Genomic DNA, 27032 nt, shown 5'->3' with positions numbered 1-27032 from the left:
CGCGCTCTGTTCCGCCCCACGCTGCCTCATTGGCGGAGCGCGCTCAACCCATGGGCGGGCACGGTGGGGCGGCTCTGTAGGCGGGACGGAACAGTCCGTGAGGTGGGCGGTGCTGTCCTGCCGCCCCCCGCCCCCCCGGAAGTGCGCGCTGCCTCGGTTCGGCGGTGGGAAGCTGCCATGGGTCGGGCGGTGAGCGTGGCCGCCTGTGCCCTCAACCAGTGGGCTCTGGATTTCGAAGGAAACGCCGAGAGGATCCTGCGAAGTGAGCGGGGCCGAGGCGGCGGGTCTGAGTGGGCCGGAGCTCGTGTCCGCGTTGCTGCTTAAACTAATTGTTTTCCAGGTATTAGCATCGCTAAGAGCAAAGGAGCTAGGTACAGGCTCGGTCCAGAACTCGAAATTTGGTAAGGGCCCTTGAATTATTATCTGTAGTGAGTTGTATGCACAGTGTGACGTCTCTTCTCTGGAGAAGTTTTCATCCCATGATCAGAGTGCTGATACAGCCCGAATCTTCTCTTTCTTTTCCTTTTTATGCAGTGGTTATGGCTGTGCAGATCACTACTATGAGTCTGATACGCTCCTACATTCTTTTCAAGTGCTGGCAAAGCTTTTGGAGTCTCCAGCTACTCAGGATATTATCTGTGACGTGGGAATGTAAGTGTTAAATGTGTAGCTATAGCTAGGATGGAGGGGCGAGCCTTCTGAGAGCATGAGCAGATGCTTCTGGGTTGTCAGGGCTTTGCCCCAATCTTGGAAACACATCTTAAGAATTACTGTATTTCCCACTCTGGTCTCCATCAGAATGATTGTAACGTACAAGGGAATTTCTGGAAGACAATCCTTTAGAACTACAGAATTGTAGAATTGCTCAGGTTGGAAAAGGCCTTAAAGATCATTGAGTCCAACCACAACCTAACCATCCTACCCTAACTCTCTGCTAAATCATGTCCCTGAGCACAGCATCCAAATGGTTTTTAAACACATCCAGGGATGATGACTCAACCACGTCCCTGGGGAGCCTATTCCAGTGCTTAACAACCCTTTCTGTAAAGAAATTTTTCCTGATATCCAACCTAAACTTACCCTGGTGCAACCTGAGGCCATTTCCCCTCATCCTGTCACCAGTGGGAAGAGACCAACCCTGCTCTCATTGCAATTACCTTTCAGGTATTTGAAGAGAGCAACAAGGTCTCCCCTCAGCCTCCTTTTTCTTAGACTGAGCAGCTCCAGTTCCAGTTCCTTCAGTCTCTCCTCATAGGCCATATTCTCCAAGCCCTTCCCCAGCCTTGCTGCCCTTCTTTGCACCTGCTCCAGCACCTCCATGTCCTTTCTGTACTGAGGTGCCCAAAAATGAACACAGTACTCAAGGTGAGGCCTCACCAGTGCCAAGTACAGGGCAGGATGAGTTCCCTGGTCCTGCTCACCACACCATTCCTAGCATAAGCCAGGATGCCATTGGCCTTTTTGGCCACCAGGGCGCAGTGCTGGCCCGTGTTCAGCCAACTGTCCATCAGTACGCCAAGGTCCCTTTCCACCAGGCAGCTTTCCAGCTGCTTCTCTCCAAGGCTGTAGGGTTGCCTGAGGTTGCTGTGACCAAAATGCAGGACCTGACACTTGACCCTATTGAAACTCATGCAGTTTGCCTTGGCCCATCAATCCAGTCTATCCAAGTCTGTCTGTAGTCCCTTCCTCCCCTCGGGCAGATCAACACTCCTTCCCAACTTGGTGTCTCCTGCAAACTTATTGAGGGTGCACTCAATCCTCTCATCAAGATCATTAATGAAGATGTTAAATAGAAGAAATTTCAGGCTTTTCTTTTTCTGGAAGGTAGAAGAGTGAGATTCCTGATAGCTGGTCCCTTTGAGAGAATGGAATAAGTATTTCTTGAGATTCTACATTTCTGGGATTCACTCCCATGGGTAAGGTTTTGGGTTAGGCCTTGGACTGAGTACAAAATGAAGGATTCTATAAATTGACCGTCTTTGGGAATTCTACAGCTCATATAGCTTGCTCTAAGTGGCAGATATCTTTACAGGCAGCATACAGGTATGCCAAGATCACTGAAACCATCGTAAGTCAGGTGCCAAGAGCAAGTTGTGATAAACTGTGATTATAAAGCTAACATATGTATGTATGTGTGTGTCACATTTTTTTGATATTGTATTGATATCGTGAATAAGCATAAGGCTACCTTTTCCTGACTTTGAATTAGCCTGGTAGTACTGGGTAGAGTCAAGCTTGGTTAAGCTAGGCCAGCCAATAGCATGGTTGTAATCTGTGTTTCTCAGGTGTGCTGTGATCTGGTAGCCAGCCACAGGGTATATCTGCAACTGAAAAAAGGGCCAGCGGATAAGACTTTTGCAAACTTCAGAAGTTAAAACTTCATACATTGTTATATTTAATTCCTTCTAGTGATCTAGCATAGAAGTTTTATATTAACAGTCCTTGTGTAGTGGAGTAGATTCTGTTCTTTGTTGTTTTTATATTTTCTTTGAACACTTAATCTAATGTGCTTAGCCACTGGTAATTTTTCTCCTTACTTTTGCAGGCCCCTTATGCACAGAAATGTTCGCTACAATTGCCGAGTCATCTTTCTAAATAAGTAAGTAGTTCCTTATGCTCTTTTGCAGCATGAAGCAGGAGGATATCCTTTCGGAGGCCTGTTTGGCCTTCAAGCAGGATTCTTCAGTGCCATCTAATGGACTGGAATTGTTTTCCTGTCTGCTTTCCATTAGCTCTTTTTCTCTTCTGTTTTTGTATAAACTAAATTTCCACTGCATTCTGAAGGATGCTTTGGAGAGCCTGGAAGCATTCAGTCAGAAACCTTTAACAGGTTGTTTATAGCAGTTATTTACATCACACTAGAAAAAAAAATGAATGACTTGATTTTCATCAGTGTTCTTGTTCTTGTCTTATTCATCTTCACATCAGGTCTTAATTCACCCTTTCTGTTTTATTTTTTGTTTCAAGAAAAATTCTTTTGATTAGACCGAAAATATCATTGGCAAATGCAGGAAACTATAGAGAACTTCGGTGGTTTACCCCATGGAACAAAGCAAGGTAGGCTGGCTACTGTTAAATTGTTTAAAAAGCACAGCTTTTCACTTGCATCTGCAGCAGAAGGAAGGAAATCTCTATTGCAATGCATCAGTGCAGCTACGTAGGTAACAGGGAGACAGAATCTACAGAACTGCATAACTACAGTTCAGTTGAGCTTATTAAATGTAATCAAACTGTGGACTAATAAGCTTGAAGAAAAAGTGTGGCTAAATGTTCTTGCCATGTATAAGTGCCATCACTTCCCTTTTGCATGCTTTCTAACTCGATGCAGTTTGGGACTGGGGGAGCCCGTTATTCTTGTTTATCTCGATTGCTGCATGCTCTCCAGTATTGAGCTGGGAAGCAGTGTGAGGTGGGTAAGCTCAGTTAGAATATCATGACTGCGGAGGATTGCTGTCCTGTACCTAACTGCATAGCAAAATATGTTCTTGCTTGATGCACACCTCTGATGCTGCTTGCTCGTTCCTTATTCGTCAAGGAATAGAGTTTCTGGGAGTTCTCTTAAATACCAGTCAGTTCTGGATAAGTTCACAGTTACTCATGCAGAAGCACTTCAGAAAGGTAAACTTTTATTGGATATTTGAAATTTCTGTGTGTTCTTTGTTGGGTCTAGTTAAGAACTAAAAGGGAGCAAGCATGAAAGCTATGCAGAGGTTATTGTTATCGCAATGCAACCTCTTAACTCTTGGAAGGGTGATGTGATTATTTCTGTTCATTTACCTGAAGCTTTTTTCATGCTTATTTCTCTGTAAAATCGAGATATCTCCCAAAAAGGTTTCTCACTGAAGAAGTCTATCTCAAGCTTTAGCTTTTGCCTGAAGACTTCTTGTTTGGACACCTAACTATTCACTGGAAAATACAGATACAAATAGTAAGAAGCCAGAAATAAGCAACCTATCACAGTTACAAAAACTTAAACTTTTAAATCTTGTTTCTTCACTGTTTACCATGCATTTCTGAAACCTTCCTGGAAAATATGAAGGTGTTTGGTTTTTTTTCTTTTTTTTAATATAGAGTCCTGTGCAATTGACATGCAATTTTTTAATACGCCATTGTGATTTATATAACTATGTATTCACAGTTTGTAAACCTTCCTTAGGCATGTAGAGGAGTATCTTCTACCAAGGATAATTCAGGAAGTAACAGGACAGGTAAGTTTTTAATGGGTTCTTTCTTTTGAAATTTAGGGTTCAACACTCTAAATGCAGAGCATGTGTGACATAAAGGGGTAGAACACTAACTCCTTGTGTCAGTTGTTGCAAATTCAGTGGTTTCAGTGATAGTTGTCAGGCTAATTTAACTTAGTTTGTATTAGTAATTAGTAGCAAATCAAGTGACTTAAATTTGCCTCAGGTTGCTTCTCCCTAAAACATGAATGTGATTCGTAGTATTAGGTGGTCTCTCTTTTGTAGAACATTTGACTCAAAAGCAGCTGTCCTGATCTGAAGTGAAGCACTTCACCTGAATAGCACTGCAATTTTAACATGGAATGTCAGTATAAGTCACGTGTTTGCAGCTCAGAATTTTTTTTTTTTTTTTTTACTTAAATTTGGCATAACATAAAGTACTTTATGGTTGGTAGTTTGTCATTTCACAGAAGTAAGCATTCAGTTCTGTTCTAAGTTTGCAGATAATTTTTTTAATTATATGAAATAGATTCTCCCATTCCATTGAAGTAAGGACGTTCTTGGTTGTTGTTTTTTTTTTTTCCCTCAGGACACAGTTCCTTTTGGGGATGCAGTGCTAGCAACCAAAGATACCTGTCTAGGGACAGAAATATGTGAAGAGCTCTGGGCACCAAACAGGTAAAGGAAAATAAATGGAAAATAAATTGAAATATTCTTTGGATCGGCCAGAAATAAATGTTTTTGTAAAAATATGCTCAATATTCCTTTATGTAGTGTATTTTTCACAGGGTGCCGGTAAGTTCAAATATAAGCAAGAAATGTATCACGGGTAAGATTTCAATAAAGGGGTTCAAATTTCTTGGTGGTGCTTGTTATTATATAAAAACTTCTCACTGTTACCTACGTGCCTTGTTCTGGAATTTCTGCTTGGAGAATGTGGCAGATCTACCAGAAACTGAGGACTGTGTTTACAATCAAAACATTTCATTTGTTTTCATCATCTTAAAGTTGGTTAGGTACTATTACAGGCCTGTATGTAGTTCACTTACATTCATAAAAGTGTCAGGGAGTCGTCTTATCTTTTTGGAATTGCATAGATATAAAGGAGAAGCTTGCATTTCTCTTATACTGAATTCAGAGAGCTCAGGTCGTTTTCCCAATGAAGGCTTTGTTCTCATTGATGACCCTTGCCAGGCTACTGTTAAGTATGTTCAAGTGGACGGATTAGTTCTTGAGGAAAGTGAGTAATTACTGATCAGCAGTAGAACAATAAGACTGTAAAACCATTAATCAGCTGCAGAAGTGCTAAGTTTAGAGGACAGAAAAGGAGATCTCATTCTGATGGAAAAAAAAGTCCTCCTCGTGTCAGTATCAGTGTTCTTCCTCAAATGAATGAGAAGTGGATTAAGCCATTCTTTCATGATTTTATTTGACATGTAAGCCTAGTTTCTGGGGTATCAATTCTGCCAGTAAGAATAATCTCATGTTACTCCATTTAAAAAATTTGAGAGTACTAGTAGGTCTCATCATTTTCATAGAAAATAGAGCTTTGTTGCAATTGTTAAGTTAGAACTTAGGCTCCTGCATTACTTAGGCTTGCATCACTTTGATATATATCTATTTCTCTATTAGCTCAATCCTTTTGCTTTATACTTTAACCAACATCAGATGATTCATAAAGAATATGCAGAAGAAAACAACTGAAGGTCATTAACAGAAGGGAAGCCCTGGTGCCCTTAAGTAACATTTCTGTTATTACTTGAATAGTTCCTGTTAGAATTTAAAAATCTTCCCAATGACAAAATCCTGTTAAGAATGGTCAGATAGAGGAAGGAAGGGGAAAAAAAAAAAAAAAAAAAAGTTGTGTGAAAGCTGTTGTCATTAACATAAGATAAATTAAATGTTCCAGATGCCTTTCCAAATCTTGTAGTTCAAGTAGTCAATTTCCTTATAACTGCAACGTGTGTGGCAATTTACAAACAAAGGTACTGTGACATTTTGTGTGAACTGAGATAGTGATATATCAATGATATAAGTTGAATATTTGTTAGTGATTCTAAATGGTACCTACAATGCAGAGTGATTGCCAGCTGATTTTTTTTTTTTCTGCCTTTTACTTTGCCAGCCCTCATATTGAAATGGGACTTGACGGTGTGGAAATTTTCACTAACTCTTCAGGGAGTCACCATGTGTTGAGGAAGGCTCATACCCGCGTGGATTTGGTGAATTCTGCCACAGCAAAGGTACATTTAAGGATGGAGAGGTGGAGAAAAAAAGTGACTTGTTGTGCACTTGTTTTCTCTCCAGAACAATCTCTTCTCCCATGAGCTTGGCGGCTATGGCAGACCTTGTTAGTTTCTGTGGTGGTGGTGGTGTTTTTTTGTTTTTTTTTTTCTTTGATCCTGGAATTACCTCCTGATTGAATCAGCTGCAATGCTACTGTGCTTTGAGGAGTCCTACTATGTGTAATGCTCTCATGTGAAGCACTGTAATGGTTTTCAGATCTACAACCCCAAATGCCAGAGGCTGTTAGGACCAGTGGTGTTGAATCCACTGCATACAGAAAAGCAACCAGTTTGGAAGGCTGTTAAGCTCTCATTCTGCATAAAGAACAAACTACCAGTGGCTCTGCTTTCTCTGCATTCACCTGAGCCAAAGCAGTCTCCCTCCTCGTGCTTCACGTATTGAAGTTACAACTCATTGCCAGCTTCTGTTTCAGTCTGTGTATGCAGATATTGTTCTGGCACATGAAAGATAATTTTGGATGGTTTTACATTTCCTTAAATTCACAGTTTCTTTTCTGAGCTTCGTTGATGTGGCAATATTTTCTTGGAGAAATAGCAGGAAGGGAAAGTAGAAATCAGTATTTAACTTAGCCATTACCTGTCATCTTTGTACTTAAATTTTATCTTATTTTTCTATGTTGAAAGCTCTGCTAACTTTAAACAGAAGCCTTTTTATTCCTGGGCTGTCCCCATGTCTGTCAGTGATGAGGACAAAAATTACTGAATGTATGTTACACTACGACAGGTGTTTATTTTTTGTAGCATAATTTCACAGTCTTTCGTTATATTTAGCACTGTACTCTGATATCCAGCCACAGCTTCTGTCATCATTTCCCTGCTTTCCTCAATCTCTGTATGAACGTAGCATTTCAATTTTGAAGCGTAGCCCTCTCCACTTGGGCTTCATGAATGACTCTTCAGCTTATAACAAAAGACACATATCTTCCAACAGCGAGAAGGGGATAGAGCTCATCTTTTTACTACTTTCTTATGCTATTATTTGTTTATATAGTGTGTATAGTGTGTAAAGTACTTTTTCAAATGAAAAGAGTCTAAGCTCTAAACCTTTCACAACTTAGAGTATGAGAAGGACTCAAACAGAGAAAAAACATTTTATCTTTAACATTATCAGGTGCTATAGTCACTGTATCCTGAAAAACTGTTTTTCTGTTTGTTTGTTTTCTTCCCAGAATGGTGGAATATATATTTTGTCTAACCAGAAAGGTTGTGATGGTGATCGTCTGTATTATGATGGTTGTGCCATGATTTCTATGAACGGAGAGACAGTTGCACAAGGATCTCAGTTTTCACTCGATGATGTGGTAATCCATTCAGCCTGTAATTAACTGAAGTTATAGCTGAAGTTAGAAGGGCTACGTTTACACTCAAGACTTTACACAGCATCTAGTGATACTGGGTTCATATCTTAGAGGCAAAAAATATATGTTTTTACTGTACTATCTAACTAGTTGAAAAGTTTTTCCTAATTAAATTGTCCAGATCTATAGTAGCTGTCCTGCTTTTGCCAGTAGAGAAGAGCTGTCACAGTGGAGGAACTAAGAGAATGTTTGTGCACAAAATCACCATGTTAAATACAGACTGTTAGTTATATTAATGTATTCAAGCAAATAAGTGTGAAGATTGCAGTGTTCTATGGCCTGCGTTGGTAAACAGAGAGTTCTACAGCTAGATCTTTTCTTCAAAAGCTCCTTTCTCAGAAGATACGCTGTTGCAGCTGTGGGCTTCATTTTATGTGCCGCGCTGGTCACTTTTCCCCAGCATGCTTCTCGACTTTCCCTCTAGTTCTGTGCTGCAAGTGATGGTAAACCCATTCTTCAGCCACCTAAGAAGTGCTATCAATTTGTTATTTTTGGAGTATTCTAGTGTGCTTTGTGAATTGAGGCAGTTGTGTTTGTGTTGTAGTGTAAGTAATTGAACTGAATCAGAGGTGACTTGTAAAGTGAGTGTAAAGGTCTGTATTGGAAAAAGTCATGTGCGTTTTCCTTCCCCAACGTTTCAGGAGGTGCTAGTTGCCACACTGGACTTGGAAGACGTCCGAAGTTACAGAGCAGAGATTTCATCTCGTAACTTGGCAGTAAGAGTTCTTTACAGACACTGTTCTTAAACTCTACCAAGTTTGAATAGTTACTTCAAAAATATTTGCATGCTTTGATTTTATTTCTTTTTCCCACAGTATTTTACAGATCTACACTTTTATAGGTATATGTTAAATTAAAATTTGTCTTTTCGACTCTTTTGTACTATTGCTTAGGCAAGTAAAGTGAATCCCTTTGCCAGGATAAAAGTGAACTTTGCTCTGTCGTGTTCTGATGATCTAACTGCACCTATCTGTGTGCCAATCCAGTGGAGGCATCATAGTCCTGAGGAGGAGATCTGGTAAGTACATTGAATTTGTTGCTTGAAAACAGTTTTTATAAGAATTTAAAACTAATGGAGATGAACAGAATGTCTCTATTTATATTTAAGAAAGTATCTAATTGGAAGAATTGAAAGTAGGTCTTATCCTATAATCCTCGTAAAATGAGTGTATTCTGTGATTTCAGCCTTGGTCCTGCATGTTGGCTCTGGGACTACTTAAGGCGCAGCAAACAGGTAAAAACTGCTTTTTGTTCTTACCATGCACACCTTCTTCTGCGGTATGCAGGCAATACAGGTTGCTATCTTGTGCTGCTGCTAATGCAGGGTCACACTGTTAGTCTAAGGTGCAAAGTTACTGGTAGTTCTTTCAGACTTAAAATAGTTAGGGGAAATATGCTTTTCAGACCTCTTCCTTAGGAGTCATGCTTTCTTTGAAAGCAATAGTCAAACTTAAATAAGAAAGAGGATTTTTTCACGGATGATTCATGTCTGTTTACCAGAACGTGTTTCTGAGGTAAAACACATTTTTCTAATTTTGCATTTTGGAACTTCTTCCTCACTTTGTTTTCAAGGCAGGATTTCTTCTACCTCTTAGTGGTGGAATTGACAGCTCTGCTACAGCTTGCATTGTATATTCTATGTGCCACCAGGTTTGCTTGGCAGTCAAGAATGGAAGTAAGTAGATATGCATGCCTTGCTAACAATGTCTATTAATGGTTGAGAGCATGTTAGTATAAGCTAGGTGCAAGAGTTAATGATAAAATTTTGCCCAATTATTTTAATGGAACCCTTCGCATCTCTCCAGAAATTCTAGCAAAAACAAAAGTTCAGCTTTCAAGTTCTTTGAATTGGCTTAATGGATTACATTTTGGGTTTAGAATTGCTTGTGAAACTGAGACCAGTTTCTTCTACAGTATTTTTCAAAGTATTGCCTGATGTAGTTTTGGGAATTTGGTTCATCATGAGATTTTTTTTTTTTTCCTGTTAAATTCAACACTGTGAAACACGGTTGGGCGTGATTTGAGCTCTTAAACCTGGCCTTGAATAGATGGTGTGTATTAAGCTAGTCCCCTGTATGTATGGAATTATGATTTCTGTGGAGCTTCCCTGAGGCACGCAGAACAAAGGGATTTAATATTTCCACATTCAAAATTAGGAGCAAGCTCATTAATTTTTTTTTTATTTTATTTTTTTTTTAGTATGGAAATATTCTAACATGCTTGGAAAGAGAGTTAGTTAGATTAAGTTATCTTGTGAGGGACAATGTAAAACTTTATTGGAATACAAGAAACAAACGAGTTATTTCCATACCCTGGCAGGAAGAGCACAGCGATATCTACTACTGTTTTATTTTTTTTCCTTTGTTCTCAGATGTAGAGGTGCTGGCTGATGCACGCAGGATTGTGCATGATGAGACCTATGTCCCTGAGGATCCTAGAGAATTTTGCAAGCGTGTCTTTACCACTTGCTATATGGCCAGTGAGAACTCCTCCCAGGACACTCGCAACAGGGCTAAACTTCTGGCTGAGCAAATAGGCAGGTAGAGATTGGAAACTGATAGAAAAATTCTTGTTCTGGCAAAATAAAACAAACAAATAAAAAACCTGCATATAAAACTTCCAAAACCTAAAGCAGGGAAAAAAAGGAGAGCAGTGTGTATGTGTGTTCAGTATGAGCATTTCAGATATTATTTAAGTGTGTGAATGTGAGGCATGGTGGGAAGCATTTGATTTAAAAAAAAAAAAAAAACAAAAAACTGGAAACAGACTCTGGAAAATATTAGCCTTTCCTAAAACTTCTCCCACCAGATCTTAATTGGGAGCAGCCTTAAAACATCATTTCATGTTTTCTTATCATTTAATGCTTTTTGTGTAGTCAAGCCTTACCAGCTGAGTCACTTCTGCTTGGATTCTTCTCAGCTATCACATCAACCTGAACATTGATGCGGCTGTGAAAGCTATTGTGGGAATTTTCAGCCTGGTGACAGGTCGAACTCCCTGCTTTTCTGTCTACGGAGGGAGCAGCAGAGAAAATCTGGCACTGCAGAATGTGCAGGTGTGTTTTACATAGGCTGAATCAGGTCAGACCCATTGTTTGAAGTACTACAAAATGGTACCAGTAGTGCTGGGGCCCTTCCTTTGAATTGCTGTGAAGACCTAAACTCACTGTGGTGTGTTCCTGAAGATTCATGACTTTCCACTAAACGCTGATCTACAGAAGAAATCTCCACTCCTGTGCATCTTGGAGAAAACCAAGATAACTGTTGCTTGTGATTTTTAAAACATCATAGAATGGTCAGGAGGAAACAGTATGTGTCTGGATCTCATCAATAGCATTCATCTGTATGCTGTTTAGAAAAGCATTCCAAAAGAAAGTTGCCACGTCAGGAAAATGAGCAGTGTAGTATTCTTAGAGATGAGTCATGAGTCCAGTAGGATTGTGGCAGAATAAGACATTGCTAACATTTATAGGCTTTCCTCTGGTGAATATTAGCAGCTTTTCATAGGCCCTGTGTGATGCTTACTCATTACAATTTGTAGACTTCCGTTTCTGAAGGTAGTTTTTGTGGTTTTTGTTCTTTTAAGCCAAGGATTTGATCTTTCTCCCCCTGCTACTATCAGAGCATTCCATAAGCAAACACTGAATCTTGTATCATCTTTTTTGACAGTGGCTTAGCATCAGAAGAGTGTGATAGTTTGCATAACATCACGCACAGCTGGGGCCAGAGGTAGAGATTGAATTTCATGTCTATGTTGTGTAGTGTTATTTCCCTTGAAAAAAGTGAGTTTTAGAGTGGGGACAGAAACAAACAGTTTTAGAGCTCTTGTGTAATAGAAAGTGTTTCTTCTAATACTGTATAGGTGGATATGTTAGGTGGTTTATCTGCATGTTTCATTGTTCATGCATCGCATCCTTATCAGTGCGTGTAGGAGACTGAGAATTGTAATAACTCCCAATTCTACAACTCAGAGTAGAATAAAATTTCCCAATCATGTGAGTCTATGGCAGTAGCAGATGCTGAGCCTGGCTTGCACAGGTGTATGTTTAGCATCCCCTCCTTTGTCTTCCTACTGTAACTGTTGGCCCTCTCACATCTTGTTCTTTATGGGTTTGTTCAGAGAACTGCTAACTTTATATGACTGGGAAAATATATTGCTTCTAAATATTAAGTTTTATTTTGATTTGTAGGCTAGAGTAAGAATGGTCCTTGCCTACCTGTTTGCTCAGCTGACACTTTGGACTCGTGGGATGCCAGGGGGGCTTCTGGTGCTAGGATCAGCCAATGTGGATGAAAGGTTGGTAAAAGATACGAATCTAAAACCAAGTGAACCAGGACCAAATCAGTGCTGTTCCTTAATGCCCCCAAGTTCCAGAAGAGTATGTACAGAAGAGGTTTTTTTTTATTAAAAAAAAAAAAAAGATACTGATAGCAGTGAAATAGGTTATTTATTACCATTAGAATGGCAAAATTATGTATTTTTCAGAAGCTTAAGATAAAAGTATTCTTGTAGTTTTCCAATAAACTGCAGATATTTCTTTAGCAAGTTTCAGTAGAGCTTGCACACACAGTTCCCAGGCTAGCTTTCCAGTCCATTATTTGTTGTATTTTCAATTACACTATTAGAAATTATGTTGCGAACTTTGAGTTAAAAGATAGATGTTAAAAATCTGGAGTACTGCATTTAGATCTAGCTTTTGGGAGATAAACACTGTGGCACTGATGATCTCAAAAGGTTGGAGAATAGCATGTACTGATTCTGTGGGAAGTTGGGATTTTCTGTTTTTAATGGGCCAGGACACTATCTTAACTTTTACACTAGATATATTGCTTTAGCTGAGGCAGTTTCACAGTGCTTTCTAGCTGTTCAGAATATCTCCCTCCTGGCAATACCATGGTGTTAAAATAACTGTGTTTCAGCCAAATGCCTCTTTGTCCCCTGTGCTAACAGTGTGCCATCTGTTCTTGGCTTTATACCACATATATGATCTATCTAATATAAGCTGTTATTGCACTGATGTTACATCCTTGTTATATAAAACTTTTGCTCAGTCTTCGAGGTTACTTGACAAAGTATGATTGTTCAAGTGCTGATATCAATCCCATTGGTGGAATCAGTAAGAGTGATTTGAAGAACTTCATACAATACTGCATTGAAAACTTCCAGCTCACAGCCCTCAGAAAGTGAGTAGTGAAGCAGTTATGCTTGGTGGCTTTATTTGCTTGCTGCATTTTGTGGATTTGTTTGTGTTTGTTTCTTTTCTACTAAGATAACTGAGTTGGAGTAACAGAGTCATAAAATCTTTCAGGCTGGAAAAGACTTTGGATATCATCAAGTCCAACCACAACCTAACCCTGTTACCCTAACTCTAACAACCCTCTGCTAAATCATGTCCCTGAGCACAGCATCCAAATGGTTTTTAAACACATCCAGGGATGATGACTCAACCACGTCCCTGGGGAGCCTATTCCAGTGCTTAACAACCCTTTCTGTAAAGAAATTTTTCCTGATATCCAACCTAAACTTACCCTGGTGCAACCTGAGGCCATTTCCCCTCATCCTGTCACCAGTGGGAAGAGACCAACCCTGCTCTCATTGCAATTACCTTTCAAGTATTTGAAGAGAGCAACAAGGTCTCCCCTCAGCCTCCTTTTTCTCAGACTGAGCAGCTCCAGTTCCAGTTCCTTCAGTCTCTCCTCATAGGCCATGTTCTCCAAGCCCTTCCCCAGCCTTGCTGCCCTTCTTTGCACCTGCTCCAGCACCTCCATGTCCTTTCTGTACTGAGGTGCCCAAAAATGAACACAGTACTCAAGGTGAGGCCTCACCAGTGCCAAGTACAGGGCAGGATGAGTTCCCTGGTCCTGCTCACCACACCATTCCTAGCATAAGCCAGGATGCCATTGGCCTTTTTGGCCACCAAGGCGCAGTGCTGGCCCGTGTTCAGCCAACTGTCCATCAGTACACCAAGGTCCCTTTCCACCAGGCAGCTTTCCAGCTGCTTGTCTCCAAGGCTGTAGGGTTGCCTGAGGTTGCTGTGAATGCAGGACCTGACACTTGGCCCTATTGAAACTCATGCAGTTTTTTTTTTTATTGCAAATGTTAGAGAAGTCTTCTGGTAATCCTTTTGTTTCCAAATGATTGTGTGCAATTACACAAGACCAATCTAAATGGGTGAAGGCTGCAAATGCCAGCAGCCTTAGGAGTGACTGTGTGCAAAAACTTGTGTTAATTCCATTGAGGAAACATTTTGAACAGATTGAATTAAGGAAACGTTTCCTGTTTTTGATACAAACATAGGGACACCTGGGACAGCTCGCAGGTAACTTTTTTTTTTTTGCAGATTATGCCCTCTGAAATTTTTGAGTAAAGCATTTGCTTTTTAATAAACCAGACTGTTTGTACTAATGAGACTGGACAGATTGTTTTTTCTTCCCCTTACAGTATCATGGCAGCTCCACCTACTGCAGAGCTAGAGCCCCTAGTGGATGGACAAGTGTCTCAAACTGATGAGGTAATAGGCAGAGACTTAAAAATGCTCTGGTAATCTTTATCCCCACACTTGCTTTTTGTCCAGTTGCTGTTTGCTTTTGTATGTATCTGTGCTTATCACTAAGTGTGTAATAACTGTCTTGAAGCCACTGACAAGGCTTGGTGTCTTGCACCAGCATTACATAAATTGCCAACAGTTTCTAAAACAGCAAATCAAATGTTTGTTGTTGTGATTGTTCTGTTTGTTTTGAATGATTTTTTATTTTGGGCACTTAAAAAGATGGCCATTCTGAAATGTTTCCAAAATGCAGTTTCAGAGTTACTTAACTCCAAAAGTGCCTGTTGGTGTCTTGCTGTTCTTGAAGTTGGTTGGTGATTAACCCCTGGCCTCTTCTCCCCATCCCCTCTTTTTTGCTATCTACTTACATAAGAGAGGAGTGGTAAGCCTGACAGCTACTTACCAAGGCTGTAGGTTATTCACCTGCAGGATACTATAAAACTTTTTTTTTTTTTTTTTTTTAATAAAGGATTGCTTAATTAAAATTTCAGTTTTCTCCATTGGGAATTATTGTACTGACGTATACTATATCTAAACTCCCAGAAGGAAAAATAAACAGATTTTTCTCTGGAAAGACATGCATGCTTTCACTAGCCAAATAAAACATATTCCTTTAAGGTTCTGAAATCTCATATTTCAGAGATCCCAATTCTTTTCTTCCACTTGTAATACTAATCGTCTGTTTCTCTTTGAGCACTGAGAATTTCATTTTGGTGTATCTTTGATTAAATGGGTTATTGTAATTGCTCATAAAACTATTAATTGTAATTTAAATAGTCAGGTTTTTTTTTCTGTGACTTTGTGTGATTTCAGGCAGATATGGGGATGACGTATGCAGAGCTCTCAATCTATGGTAAATTAAGGAAGATTGCAAAGGCTGGACCATACAGTATGTTCTGTAAGCTGATTAATTTGTGGAAGGAAATTTGTACACCAAGGGAGGTAATGCACAAAATTAAATCATGTGATGTCTTTCCCAAAATAAACTCTTTAAAGGATGGTGAAATGAAGTTCCTTTCATTTGAAAGAGATGGTTTAATTATTCTCCCATAGTTAGGGATATTGTACAGTTGTAACTGAATACGCTGGTAAAGCTTGTATTGCTGTCTTAAATTAATGTGGTTTGTTATATACGTTAGAAATGGTTAGAACAGTAATTGGGGAACTGAAAACAGTTGCTACAGAACTGTAACTTCAGGAGAAAATTATTCCTGAAATGTGTATGGCTAACTGCCCCTGAAGCTTTTGGTTAATGTATTCTGGAAATCTTTCCTTTTTTGGCATAAAGGAGGACGTTCAGTTGGTCACCTGAATCTCAGAGGCCAGTGCTTACTGTTAGATTTCCTGCAGGGCACTTCTCTGTTGGTAAATGTTAGGCACAGAGACAGGGTGGTCTGAAAATAGTCTGAAATGCCTCTACCTGAAGGAATCATCCACAGTGATTTGTAGTGGTAGGTAACTTACGTACGTGTTAGTGGTGGAAAGTGGGTGTGTAAAAGCTGGAATACAGTCTTTAAGATGCTGTTCTCACTGAAAATTGTAAATTTTAAGGAAGTTTGGCTGACTGAAAGTTATATTCTTCATACACCAGGTGGCATCAAAGGTTAAGCACTTCTTCAGGATGTATTCCTTGAATAGGCATAAAATGACCACCCTCACTCCTTCCTACCATGCCGAAAACTACAGCCCAGATGACAACCGATTTGACCTGAGGCCTTTCCTTTATAACACCACCTGGTCCTGGCAATTTAGGTGTATAGACAACCAGGTAAACATTCTCTGCTTCTCAGTTTTTATTTAAAGCTGTCTCAATGGGGTAAGCTCAATTCCTGTGAATCTCCCATTACAGTGTTTTTTGCACTTCAGCTGCTTTTGAGAACATATCTATACATATAATAAAATGCTAATTGCCTTGTCTGTGAAATGCAAGGCATTAGTGTTTCCTCACCCTGATTATATTACAATTAAGTAGTAGTGCTTCCTCACCCTGAAACCCAGAGTAAAAGCTACCGTGTGCAGCATTTTTGTTTTGTATGTCTGCATTTTTTTTAACAGTTTTGAACTCTTTCTCACTGAAGATCAAGAGGGAGTTGTGTAAAATATTTTTATAAGATCTGAAACAAAATGCAATTTAATGCTTACAAGAAATGTGATTAAGATCTTGTAATGATCTAGGATATTGTTAACCTTTAACTCAATTTTGTATGTAGTAACATTTTTGCAGGCAAGAGCATTAGCCATTGCAATTAGCTGCTGCAAATTACAAGTCAAGCTTGGGAAATAATCTGTTATTTGGGCAGCAGTAACTTGAAGTGATAGTTGTTTATGATGGATAGCCTTCTGCAAGGCTCAAAAATAATGATTCACGTTAATGAGTCAAGTTTGCCCTAATCAAGAAAGGGAATGTTGTCAGAGTTTCTATTTATTGTACATATTCAGTTAGTCACTCTAGGATTACTGGTAATTAAAGTCCTGCACTTAAGGGTATTTTTTTTTTTTTTGCATAGTAACAGGACTGTGAAAATACAGCATAAACTCTAAATGATATTGTGCTGCCAAAAAACACCTTTACTTTTGCAATCAGTGCTAAGTTTTCTTGTATGAGAATGATGCTACCTCATGCCCATTTGTGAAAGAAAATCGGTTTGATTGTTAACAGAAGGGAAATTTGTTGGATTTGTGGAAAACAGTTTTCCATTTATAATGTTTTATACATACGTATATCAAGTTGATTCAGTCATCCACCCTTCTAAAGTGCAGAATTCTTTGTATATATGTTGTAGAAGAACAGTGGTAAGACAAGGAGAATGTGAAGTGCTTGCAGGGAATTATCAGACTTGTCCTTGGAGTCCTAATGCCATTAATCTCTACATAGCTGAGCATTCCACCTGGGTGAGGGAAACTTGAGCAGTTTGGAATAATAACCCTTGGAGCTGCAGTGTCACTATCTGCAGCTTCTGGTTTTGAATTGTGGCTGGCATAAGGATGTATGGCCAGAGCAAGTAATTTAACAGGTTCTAGTAGCCAGAACATGAATTGCTGTTTTAATAGCTGGTATCATTTAACTGAACAGCAACTTAACTCAGAAGAAGTTTGGCGTGACCGTCTCCAAGGATGAGTTACCTGCAATCCGTTTCCTGTTTTTTCCAGTGCTCACTGGTCATATCACAATAATAGGCACATTTGGTGAAACAAAACCATCTGCCAAGCTGAGTGTCTGTGTGAGCATGTGTACAGTTAATGAATATACCAATGTTATGGTATAGCAGTGTACTGTTAATGAGTATGCAGGTGTTACGGTACAACAGAGAGCTTGCCTATGATGTTATGACACCAAAGCAGAAAACAGCAATGATAGGTACACTCACCCTATCCTGGGCTTGTGTGGGAAACTCTGGTGGAGCAGATCTCCAGAAGAGATCCTTCCCTACTGGTGGGCAGCTCTGAAATGGATCTAGGAGAGATGGAGCCAGGCTGCACCCCTCCCTGCAGCACAGATGAATTGCCTTCACCTGTGCTCCCAGGGCTGACTCAGTGCTCGTATCAGGTGATCAATCAGAGGTTCAGGCTGTGATTCAGCAGTCCCCATACACCATGTCATGACCAATAACAGATGTTGAGGGCAGAAGATAGGAATCATCTATTAACAGTATGATTTTCCTACCTTTATATTGTGGGAACATAAAACTGGACTTTCCAGAGACAAAGATACCATCCTGAGCCATCATGTTGTTGCTGTTGGGCTACCTTCCCTGAGTTTGTGCATTTATATTATTAATCATAACAGTAAATGAACTAAATGTAAAGTAACTCAATTTCTTAAGTGTTAAGAAGAGTGAAGGTCGGTCTTATTAAGGTGTGAGAAGCATTTCCCTGTGTTTATTTTTTCTTTTCCTAGTTCTTGTTATGGGCAGGGTTCTGGCTTCTGGCCTAATTTGATCTGACGTTTGTCATTGAAAAGGGTGGTCTTACCTTCCTTTCTGTTTCTCCTGAGATGGCTTTGGTGCTTACTCCTTGTCAGCCAAATTAAGTCACCAAGCTGCCACAAAAATAGGAATAGATGGGAGCATGCAGCTGGGGGCAGCTGAGAAGATGGGCAGGAAGAAAGTTTGAATTTCTCTTTTTACTGCAGCTAACAGAGCCTGTTCAGCCTGTTCACGTCTGTTGTCCTCCAGAGCGCATCTCACTGTCGGTTTCTGATAAATCTGGGCTCTGTGCTGATTGGAGATGAAAATCAGAAAGTACCGGAGATGTTAAATGTGCCTTAATTTTACTACTGAATCTGTTTCTTTTTATCTTGCAGGTGTCCCATCTAGAAAAAAAGGAAGGAATATCTGTAGCTGAAGATACGGACTGATTTGCTGTCTTGTTTAATACTGGTAATTTGTCAAACAGCATTCAAATCTGGAGTGTGCTGTGATGATGAGAGACAACCCAAACAATTGTTGGAATAATCACTGTGAGTGATATTTACAATCAAGCTCTTTTTTACACCTTTTTTGATTTGTCTCTGGTTTGTTCCCAATACACTTCAGCCCTAGTCTAGCTAAAGAATCATTCATTAAGGATTTTCATCAGCTACTTCAATTAATTGCCTTTAATTGAAAATATTTGGATAAGCTCATCGAACATAAAAGCAGGGGAGTCTCGTGAAAGTGTATGTGTGTATGAATACTGATTGGTTCTGGTTGTTTGGAAGTTATTTTTGAGTAATATGCAACTGAAAGAATAAAACTGAAAGAATAAAACTGAAAACAGGTCTGGCATGTGCTGTTGATGGAGGGGAAAACCATTTTCCTTGGCAATAAACTTCTCATTTTGTAATGGTAATTTACTCTGCTCTCATCTTACGCGGCTGTTGTGTGTCTAGCGTTAGCTGTGTAACCGGTCCGGCATTTCTCTTTCTTACTGAAGCTGTCGGAGAAAAAAAGGAAATATTTCGTTTCTTTCAAGTGAACGCAGCTGGTTGCCGTGGTGACGAGAGCCTTCCGCCGGAAGTGACGTCGGGGGTGGGATAAGCTGTCAGCTGGACCGGAAGTGTCAGCGCGATGGCGGAGGTGGAAGCGGCGGGGCCCGGGACCGAGACTGGAGGCAGCTCCGACTCTGGGAACGCAACAGGGAGCGGGAGCGGGTGGCGGCGGCCCCACGGTCCGCTCCAGCGCTATTATGGACCGTCTGCGGCCGAAGCGGCAGAGACAGACCCGGACCCTGCTGATATCAACGGGCCCCACTTCGACCCGGAAGTTTTTCTCACCAAGGTGACCTTTGACCCCACCGCGACCCTCGCTTCCCTTGGAGGACCCCTTCACCCCCTCCGAGGTGTTCGTGTAGGCCTCCTTACAGACACCCATAGGCGTTCCTGTAGGGAACTCCTTGCATACAGTTCCAGGGATGTCACGTCTGTGTTCAGGGCCCCATTGGGGTCTCAGAAGGGCTCTGTGATATCGCCTGTGGAAACCTTTGGAGAAGATCCTGTCGCTCACTGATACAGATTCTTATGGAAACTCTTCCAGTAGGTCACCATTGGGTCCCTGAAAGTCCCTCAGACCACTCAAAGGACCCTGTTGGGGGTTATTTGGGCATCCTGTAGACCACCTTCCTCCAGAGAAACTGCTTGGGATCTTATAGATCCCTTTATAAGGGTGGTATTGTGGTTAATGGGGACTTCTGGATTTCCAGCAGGACCCTGAGCTTCCATTGGAAGCTCATTTGCAAATTCCATTGGGAGAGATGGAGTCAAAGGCACATTTAGGGGCTTGAGTGGCAGTCAGGAGTTCCCCAGGTGGTACTTAGGGCTATAGAGGAACAGCTGGAGGGCCCTAGGAGCCAAGTAGAAGTGGAAAGGAGCACTTGAGGATCCCAGAAGCACATGCAGGGGCTTGGCTGAAGGGATTGAGTATTCCAGGAAGGCTGTTGGAGGTTGTGGGTGGGCCAACAGGGTGCAGCAAGACTGGGGCGAAATTGTACCACTATTGCCGTTCCTCCAGGTGCGCAGTGAGTGTCGCCTGGGGGAGTTGTTGTCTCGTGAAGCTACACTGGGGCGGGAGATCCGTGCTCTCGACAGTGACATGCAAACGCTGCTCTATGAGAACTACAACAAGTTCATTTCTGCCACAGGTGAGTACCTGGTAGGGACCCAGGCATCTTGAGAGGAACAGATGGCTCTCAGGAGTACAAGGTACCTATGTGTCTTGTTTCTTCTCTCCAGACACTATCCGAAAGATGAAGGTTGACTTCCGGCGCATGGAGGCAGAGATGGATGATTTGGCCTCCAACATGGCAGCCATCAGTGCCTCCAGTGCCCGTGTCAGTGCTGCACTGCAGGACCGGCACCGCCGCGGTGCTCAGCTGGCTGGTATGTGGAGGGAGAGATCCCGAGAGGGCAGATCTGGGTGTGTGGAGTGTCAGATCTTGAAGGTGGGGAACTCTGCAAGGGCAGGTCTTGGGGTTTTGTAGTGCTAGATGAAGATCTTAAGGTTAGAGGAATGTAGGAGTCAGATCTGGGGGGTTGGAGGGACAGATATGGAGGTTTGGAAGCTCAGATCCGGAAGTTGAGATCAGGTCTGGAGGTTAAGGGGAAAGATTTTGAGATGTGGAGGTTGGAGTTGGATCTTGGGCTTGAGGAAATTAATCATGGAGTTGAAGGAACTTTAGGGGTAGACTGAGGAGGGCTGGGATGCTCAGATGAAGGCAGTTTGGGGGGTGATGACAGGTCTTTAGAGATACAAATAACAGGGCATTAGAGAACCTTAATGTGCATGTTTAATCAGGGGGGAGGCAGATAATGGTGAGTGGGGAAGATCTGGGAATTATGGATGCAGCAAGGGTAGATGTGGTTATTAGGTAGGTGGTTTGGGGTGGAACTGTTCTCAGCAGAGAACTCAGAGCTGCATAATAAAAGCAGATCCCGGAGCCCACACAGACATGCTGTCTTCTTTTTCCATGAGGGTGTTGGGTACCAAGGGGCAGATCTGAAGGTTAGGGGAATCCAGGCAGGTCAAGCTCTCGGTCCCACCCTGTCATTAGCCCCTCCGATGCTCACCCCACCCCAATGGCTGGCCCCAGCCCTAACTGCACTCCTAACACCCCCCCCCCCCCCCCAGGGGTGCAGGCGCTGCTGCGGAAGCTGCAATCCCTCGTGGAGGTGCCAGGGCGGCTGCGGCGGTGGGCAACACCAGGAGCTGATCCTGCACGGGCCCTGCACTGCTACACCCGTGCCCGTGCTGTGCTGCGCCACTACCGCCACCTGCCTTCCTTCCGTGCCATCGAGGATGAGAGCCACGCCATCATGGCTGAGCTGGCCCAGCGCCTCCGTGCACACCTCCGGTATGTTCACTGTGGAACCGACTGACAGCAGCTCCAGGAAATGTTGTGGGTGTTGGTTTTTTTTTTTTTTTTAATGTGTTCACTCTGGAACCTACTGATGACAGCTCTGGGAAATAGATGTTCTTGGGGAGTATTCACTCTGGAAGCTAAAAATTCCAGGAACCATACATGTTGCAGAATATTCATGGAATACAGGGCTAATTCTGAAGAGTACTGAGAACTTTTACAAAATTATGGTGTATATATTTTTTTCTCATGTGTTTGTGGTATAGAGCTAACACAGGAAACTCCCTAACAGTTACAGTTTCTTTTTTACTACTATTCTAGTTATTGTGAATACTGGAATAATGATTTTAATTACTATTACCACTGTTAGCTCTGGAATATACTGATGATATTAAGTAATTTTTTCTTCTTTGCTATTCAATAATTATTGTTAACCCTGAAGCCTACTGATGACCTTGATTGCTTTTCCTTCTTTTTTGCTGCGCCACCATTAACCCTGAAACCTCCTACCACTCCCAGCTAACCCCTTCATCCCTTCCCTCTCTCCAGGGATGACACCTTGGACCCGAAGGAACTCACTGAGTGTGTGGAGATGCTGCTGCAGCTGGAGGAACCACCCGAGGAGCTGTGCGAGGAGTTCCTGAGCCAGGCTGGTGCCCGCCTTGAGGCTGAGCTGGCGGCGCTGGAGGCTGAGCTGCCCCCATCTGACCCCTCTGGCACTGCTTCCACACCACCTCCCGCCACCGACATCCTTGACTTTGTTGACCGCGGCAGCTCAGCTTTTGTGAGCAACCTGTGCCTCCTTGCAGCTTCATACCGCAGCCTCTTTGAGGGGCACCCTGGGGCTGGGGATGGCCGCCTAGAGGCCTTTGCCTCCACCCTCACCACCCGCTACTTTGAGCTGCTGGAGCGACGCCTGGCCCTGGAGCGAGGTCTGGGCGACACGTCACTGTTGGTGCGGGCGCTTGACCGTTTCCATCGCCGCCTCCGTGCTCTCCTGGAGCTGCTGCCCGCAGCCGGGGCTGAAGCAGGTGCTGCACTGGTGGCCCGAGCAGCGCGTGAACGGGTGGCCCGCTACCTGCGGGCACTGCAGACCTTCTTTCTGGGGTGCCTGGGTGATGTGCGCCAGGCGCTGGCTGCACCACGACCTCCTGGTAAGGATGGCCCTGGACTGCCTGACCTCTTGGCCACGCTCTCTTCCTCCGTTCTTGGTCAGCTCAAGGCCGTCCTGGCCTATGTGCAGCTCTTCACTGCCAGGGATGTTGCATTTGCCAGCCTGCCCTACTTCAAGGTGAGTTTGGGGGCAGTGAGAGGGTCACAGGGATGATTTGGGGGTGGTTAGGGGATTGCATGGGGCAGGTTCTGCGTTGCAGAGGGCAGATTTGGCTTCATTGGAACTCTTTAAAGGTCAGTGGGGCTTGTACAGGATGGATTTGAGGTTGCACAGCTCGTACTGGGGGACAGTGGGGAAGTGTGTGAGGAACTGTTAGGGACTATGGTGGAGAGCTCCATTGAGCTCCAAAAGTATTTTTGAGAATGCAGGGGAGCTTTTTGATGGTCCCAGGGTGGTATTTTTGGGGCAGAACCCTCCGGTTTTGGTCACAGTCATGTCTGCATGGTGACATGAGTGTGATGTCAGTGCCCAGAAGCAGTTCTGTGGGGTGCAGATGAAGCTTTTAATGGTGCTGTAACAGCTTTTTGGGGTGTCAGTGTGGTATTTTTGGAGTGTAATCCTCCCATTTTTGGTCACAGGGGGAGTTCTGTGTCAAGGCAGTGCGTGAAGGGCTGGTGGTGGCCTTCGTGCGCTGGCTCTGCCGTACTGCTCGGGGCTTTGCTGACAGCCCAGCTGAGCGAGGTGCCCCTGCAGCACCCCCAGCACTCCTGCTGCTCCTTGCCCGTCTCTGCCTTGACTACGAAGCCACTACCATCAGCTACATCCTCACTCTTACTGATGAGCAGTTCCCTCCAGAGGTAAGCCGCCCCAACTGTCCCTGTTGGCCCAGAATGGCTAAGAGGGGATCCTGACTGTTCCCAGATGTAACAATTTGGCCCTGAGTTCCTAGGTGTCCCAGTGTCTGTCCATGATTTCGTAGTGTTGAAAAGGCATAGAGACCTTTCTTCTAATTGAGTGTGATCTGGGGACTCCAAAATGTCCTCAGGGGGATCCTCCATGTGCCCACTGTCTCCGTCTCCATCCAGAATGTGGTCCCTCCTCTGCACGTGGATGCGGAAGTGTCCCCAGGGTGTCCCAAGGGGCAGAACAGAATGTTTCCAGGAGGCAGTGGGGAAATGCGTATCCCCAAGTCCCTCCAAATGCTCCAAGGGCATGAAGACAGCAGTGACACAGCAGCATATTCAGCAGCCTGGAGAGCATCCTTTGTACTTCCAGGACACAGGGCCAGCAGTGACGCCAGGGCCAGCGCTGTGTGCCGAGGCACGGGGAGCGGCGCAGCGGCTGCTCGACCACTACGTACAGGTCCAGGGAGCTGCGGTGGCACAGATGCTGCGGAAGAGTGTGGAGACACGGGACTGGTTGGGCACCGTCGAGCCCCGCAACGTCCGTGCTGTCATGAAGCGTGTGGTCGAGGACATCACTGCCATCGACGTCCAGGTCAGGGCAACACTGACTCCCTGGGGAGTCTCCCTTGGTGTCCCTAAATCTGGTGTCCCCAGAATGTCCCAGATGTTCCTGGGAGCGTTTTCAAGTTTCAGAGGGTCCCTGGTGGGGAGGGGCTGACATCCCTGGAAAGTCTAGAGAGGATCCCTGTGGTTCCAATAAGATTCTTAATGATTTTAAGGGGACCCAGAGGGGTTTGGAAGGATCCCAGGGGGACTAGGAGGTTTCAGAGGGTTTTAAGGGATCCTGGTTGGTTTTGGGAACCTCAAGATATTTTGGGTGGATTTGGAAGATAGTGATGTGATGCTACAGGTGGGGCAGCTCCTTGAGGAAGGAGTGCGGCGGGCGCAGAGCAGTGACTCGAGCCGACGTGCCTTCTCTGTGTACAGCAGCTCACGGGCACCAGGACGCTATGCTCCCAGCTACACTCCCAGGTCAGCTCTGTGCCCCAGGCCACCTCTTGGTCACTGTCCAGTTACCCCGGGTCACACCTTTGTCCCCATGTCCATGACCATCCCCATGTCTTCCCAACTGTCTTAACATCTCCAAATATTTAAACTTTCCCCTACTGTCCCCATGTCCCTGTTGTCATCTTCACATCCCTATCTCGATATCCATCCTCCTTCTCTGGCTGGCCCTGCATCCTCAAACAGCCCAAATATCCCTTGTTTATTCCCAACTTCCCCAGCTGTTTCCATCTTCCCTTCTGTTCCTATGTCCCCAGGCAGTCCTAGTATCCCCTGATGATCCCCATGTGCCCCATGTCTATGTCCTGTGGCTGTCTCCATGTTCCCTGACTGTCCCCACATCCACTGTCCATTCCCATGTTCTACTGACTGTTTTTGTGCACCCAAACTGTCCTCGTAGCCCATCTGTCTTGGTATCCCCTGACAGTGTTTGTGTTCTCTGTCTCTCAGTCTCCTTCCCTTGTTCCCTGACAATCCCTGCATTCCCTGTTTTTCTGCACGTATCTTCCCCTTGCCTTCCGACTGTCTCTGCATCCCTGATCGTGCTGTTGTCACCATCCTCAGCGCCCCCATGGACACTCACCTGCTCAGCAACATCCAGAAGCTCTTCTCTGAACGCATTGACATCTTCAGCCCTGTTGAGTTCAACAAGGTGAGGCATGGGAACATGCCAGTGTCCCCAAGGGCAGCTCTTGACCCCACATCCCAAAGGCCCCAAAGCTGTCTGCCTTCCTACCTGTCACATGCCCCTGGTGTCCCTGTGTCTCAAGTTGTGGGGTTCCCCAGAGCAGGACAAGCATGTCTGGACTTCAGGGAGTCCCTGGGATGTGGACCAGGATGAGGGAGTCCCCATGCCCCTGTTGGTGAGACTGGTCCACCCCCAACAGCCCAACTGAGGGCATCCCTGACCTCCCATGTGACACGTCCCATGTATCAGAACTCAGGACGTCCCTGGGGGCTGATGACCAGGATGAGGATTGTCCCTTAATTCTTCTCATCCCCAAGTAGCTGTGGCACAAGGCTTCCCTGTGTTGGGCATCCCCTGATGCCACTTGTCCCCATGTCCCAGGTGTCAGTGCTGACAGGAATCATCAAGATCAGCCTGAAGACACTGCTGGAGTGCGTGCGGCTGCGAACTCTGGGGCGCTTTGGGCTGCAGCAGGTGCAGGTGGACGGCCACTACCTACAGCTCTACCTCTGGCGCTTTGCTGCTGATGAGCGTGTGGTGCAGGGGCTGCTGGATGAGGTGGCTGCCAGTGCTGCCCACCGCTGCCTTGACCCTGTCCCTATGGAGCACAGCGTCGTTGAGCTCATCTGTGAGCGTGGGTAGGACCTGAGGGCACCTGAGGACATGGGTAGATGCACAGGTGAGGGGGAACAGGAGCCATCTGTGTGACCTCGTGTATTTAAGGACACCCCATGTATTCCCACACATGACACATACAGACATATCATGCCCTCACACCTGTAAGGTCACCCCGTGTTCCCCCCAGCCCCAATAACACCCCACAGTCTCTCCCCACCCCCGTGATGCCCACCCCCATGTCCCCCCCCATCCCCAATGATGTGCCACTTCATTCCACTTCTTTGGTGACATCCTCCCCTACACGTGGGACATGCTGCATGCAGTCCATGTGTCACAGTTGAGAACAGTAAATAAAATGCATGCAAGTTAAACCTTGTCCCTGTGCCTGAATGCCTGGGGGTGAGAACATGTGGGCCCTAGGGGTTGGGTTTCTCTGGATAAGGGGAGCACTTGAACACCTGAGTTCCTGCTAGGTAGCAGGGGGACCCAGCCCCTCATGTGAGCACCCAGTGCCTCGTGCAAACATCCATTTCTTCCTGGCAAACTTGTACAAGCACCCCCTGTGCACCATTGCACCCTGCACAGAAGTTACCACTAGCAACAAAACATATATTTTAGTGACACAAGGTTGAAAATGTGATAAGTGAAAATCAAGGTAAGAGAATGTTTTGTAGAGCTCTTAGTTGTGGTTGCTGCTTTGTGACCCAGCTTTAGCAGTTGAAGGTCTGACATTTCAAAGCTTCTCACTTCTGTTCTTGTTTAATGAGAGGAAACTTGGGAATGTCTCTCATTACATTCTCTCCCCCTTCCCAAGCCACTCATTTGAGATGATGTGGAGAGAGAAATAATCACAGGCTTCTGAGTGCAGGACAGGAGGGAAAAGAACAGCAGGATTTATTTGCTTCACACTTTTCT

The 27032-nt window shown here is 43.9% G+C and overlaps 2 protein-coding genes across 2 annotated transcripts; both read left to right on the top strand.

The window, feature by feature from the left end:
• The first annotated feature begins 128 nt into the window (after positions 1–128).
• NADSYN1 (NAD synthetase 1) lies at positions 129–19150 on the top strand. Its single transcript, XM_042882733.1, has 21 exons — positions 129–262; positions 341–401; positions 535–651; positions 2546–2599; positions 2968–3057; positions 4157–4208; positions 4774–4862; positions 6310–6427; positions 7660–7791; positions 8490–8564; positions 8742–8866; positions 9034–9082; positions 9421–9523; positions 10220–10388; positions 10768–10903; positions 12038–12144; positions 12900–13031; positions 14290–14359; positions 15209–15337; positions 15987–16163; positions 18699–19150. Exons 1-21 carry the CDS (start codon positions 178–180, stop codon positions 18750–18752), a joined length of 2124 nt encoding a protein of 707 aa, XP_042738667.1. The 5' UTR covers positions 129–177; the 3' UTR covers positions 18753–19150.
• VPS51 (VPS51 subunit of GARP complex) lies at positions 18771–26488 on the top strand. Its single transcript, XM_042882732.1, has 11 exons — positions 18771–18854; positions 19349–19653; positions 20383–20512; positions 20604–20750; positions 21499–21721; positions 22277–23018; positions 23480–23698; positions 24117–24338; positions 24657–24778; positions 25376–25463; positions 25881–26488. Exons 2-11 carry the CDS (start codon positions 19444–19446, stop codon positions 26139–26141), a joined length of 2364 nt encoding a protein of 787 aa, XP_042738666.1. The 5' UTR covers positions 18771–18854; positions 19349–19443; the 3' UTR covers positions 26142–26488.
• Positions 26489–27032: the final 544 nt, after the last annotated feature.

This window comes from Lagopus leucura, unplaced genomic scaffold, assembly GCF_019238085.1.
Source record: "Lagopus leucura isolate 7727_CA_CO unplaced genomic scaffold, USGS_WTPT01 Super-Scaffold_100035, whole genome shotgun sequence".
Classification (NCBI taxonomy): domain Eukaryota; kingdom Metazoa; phylum Chordata; class Aves; order Galliformes; family Phasianidae; genus Lagopus; species Lagopus leucura.
Note: the sequence above shows the minus strand (reverse complement) of the source record. Positions and strands in the feature narration are given on the sequence as shown.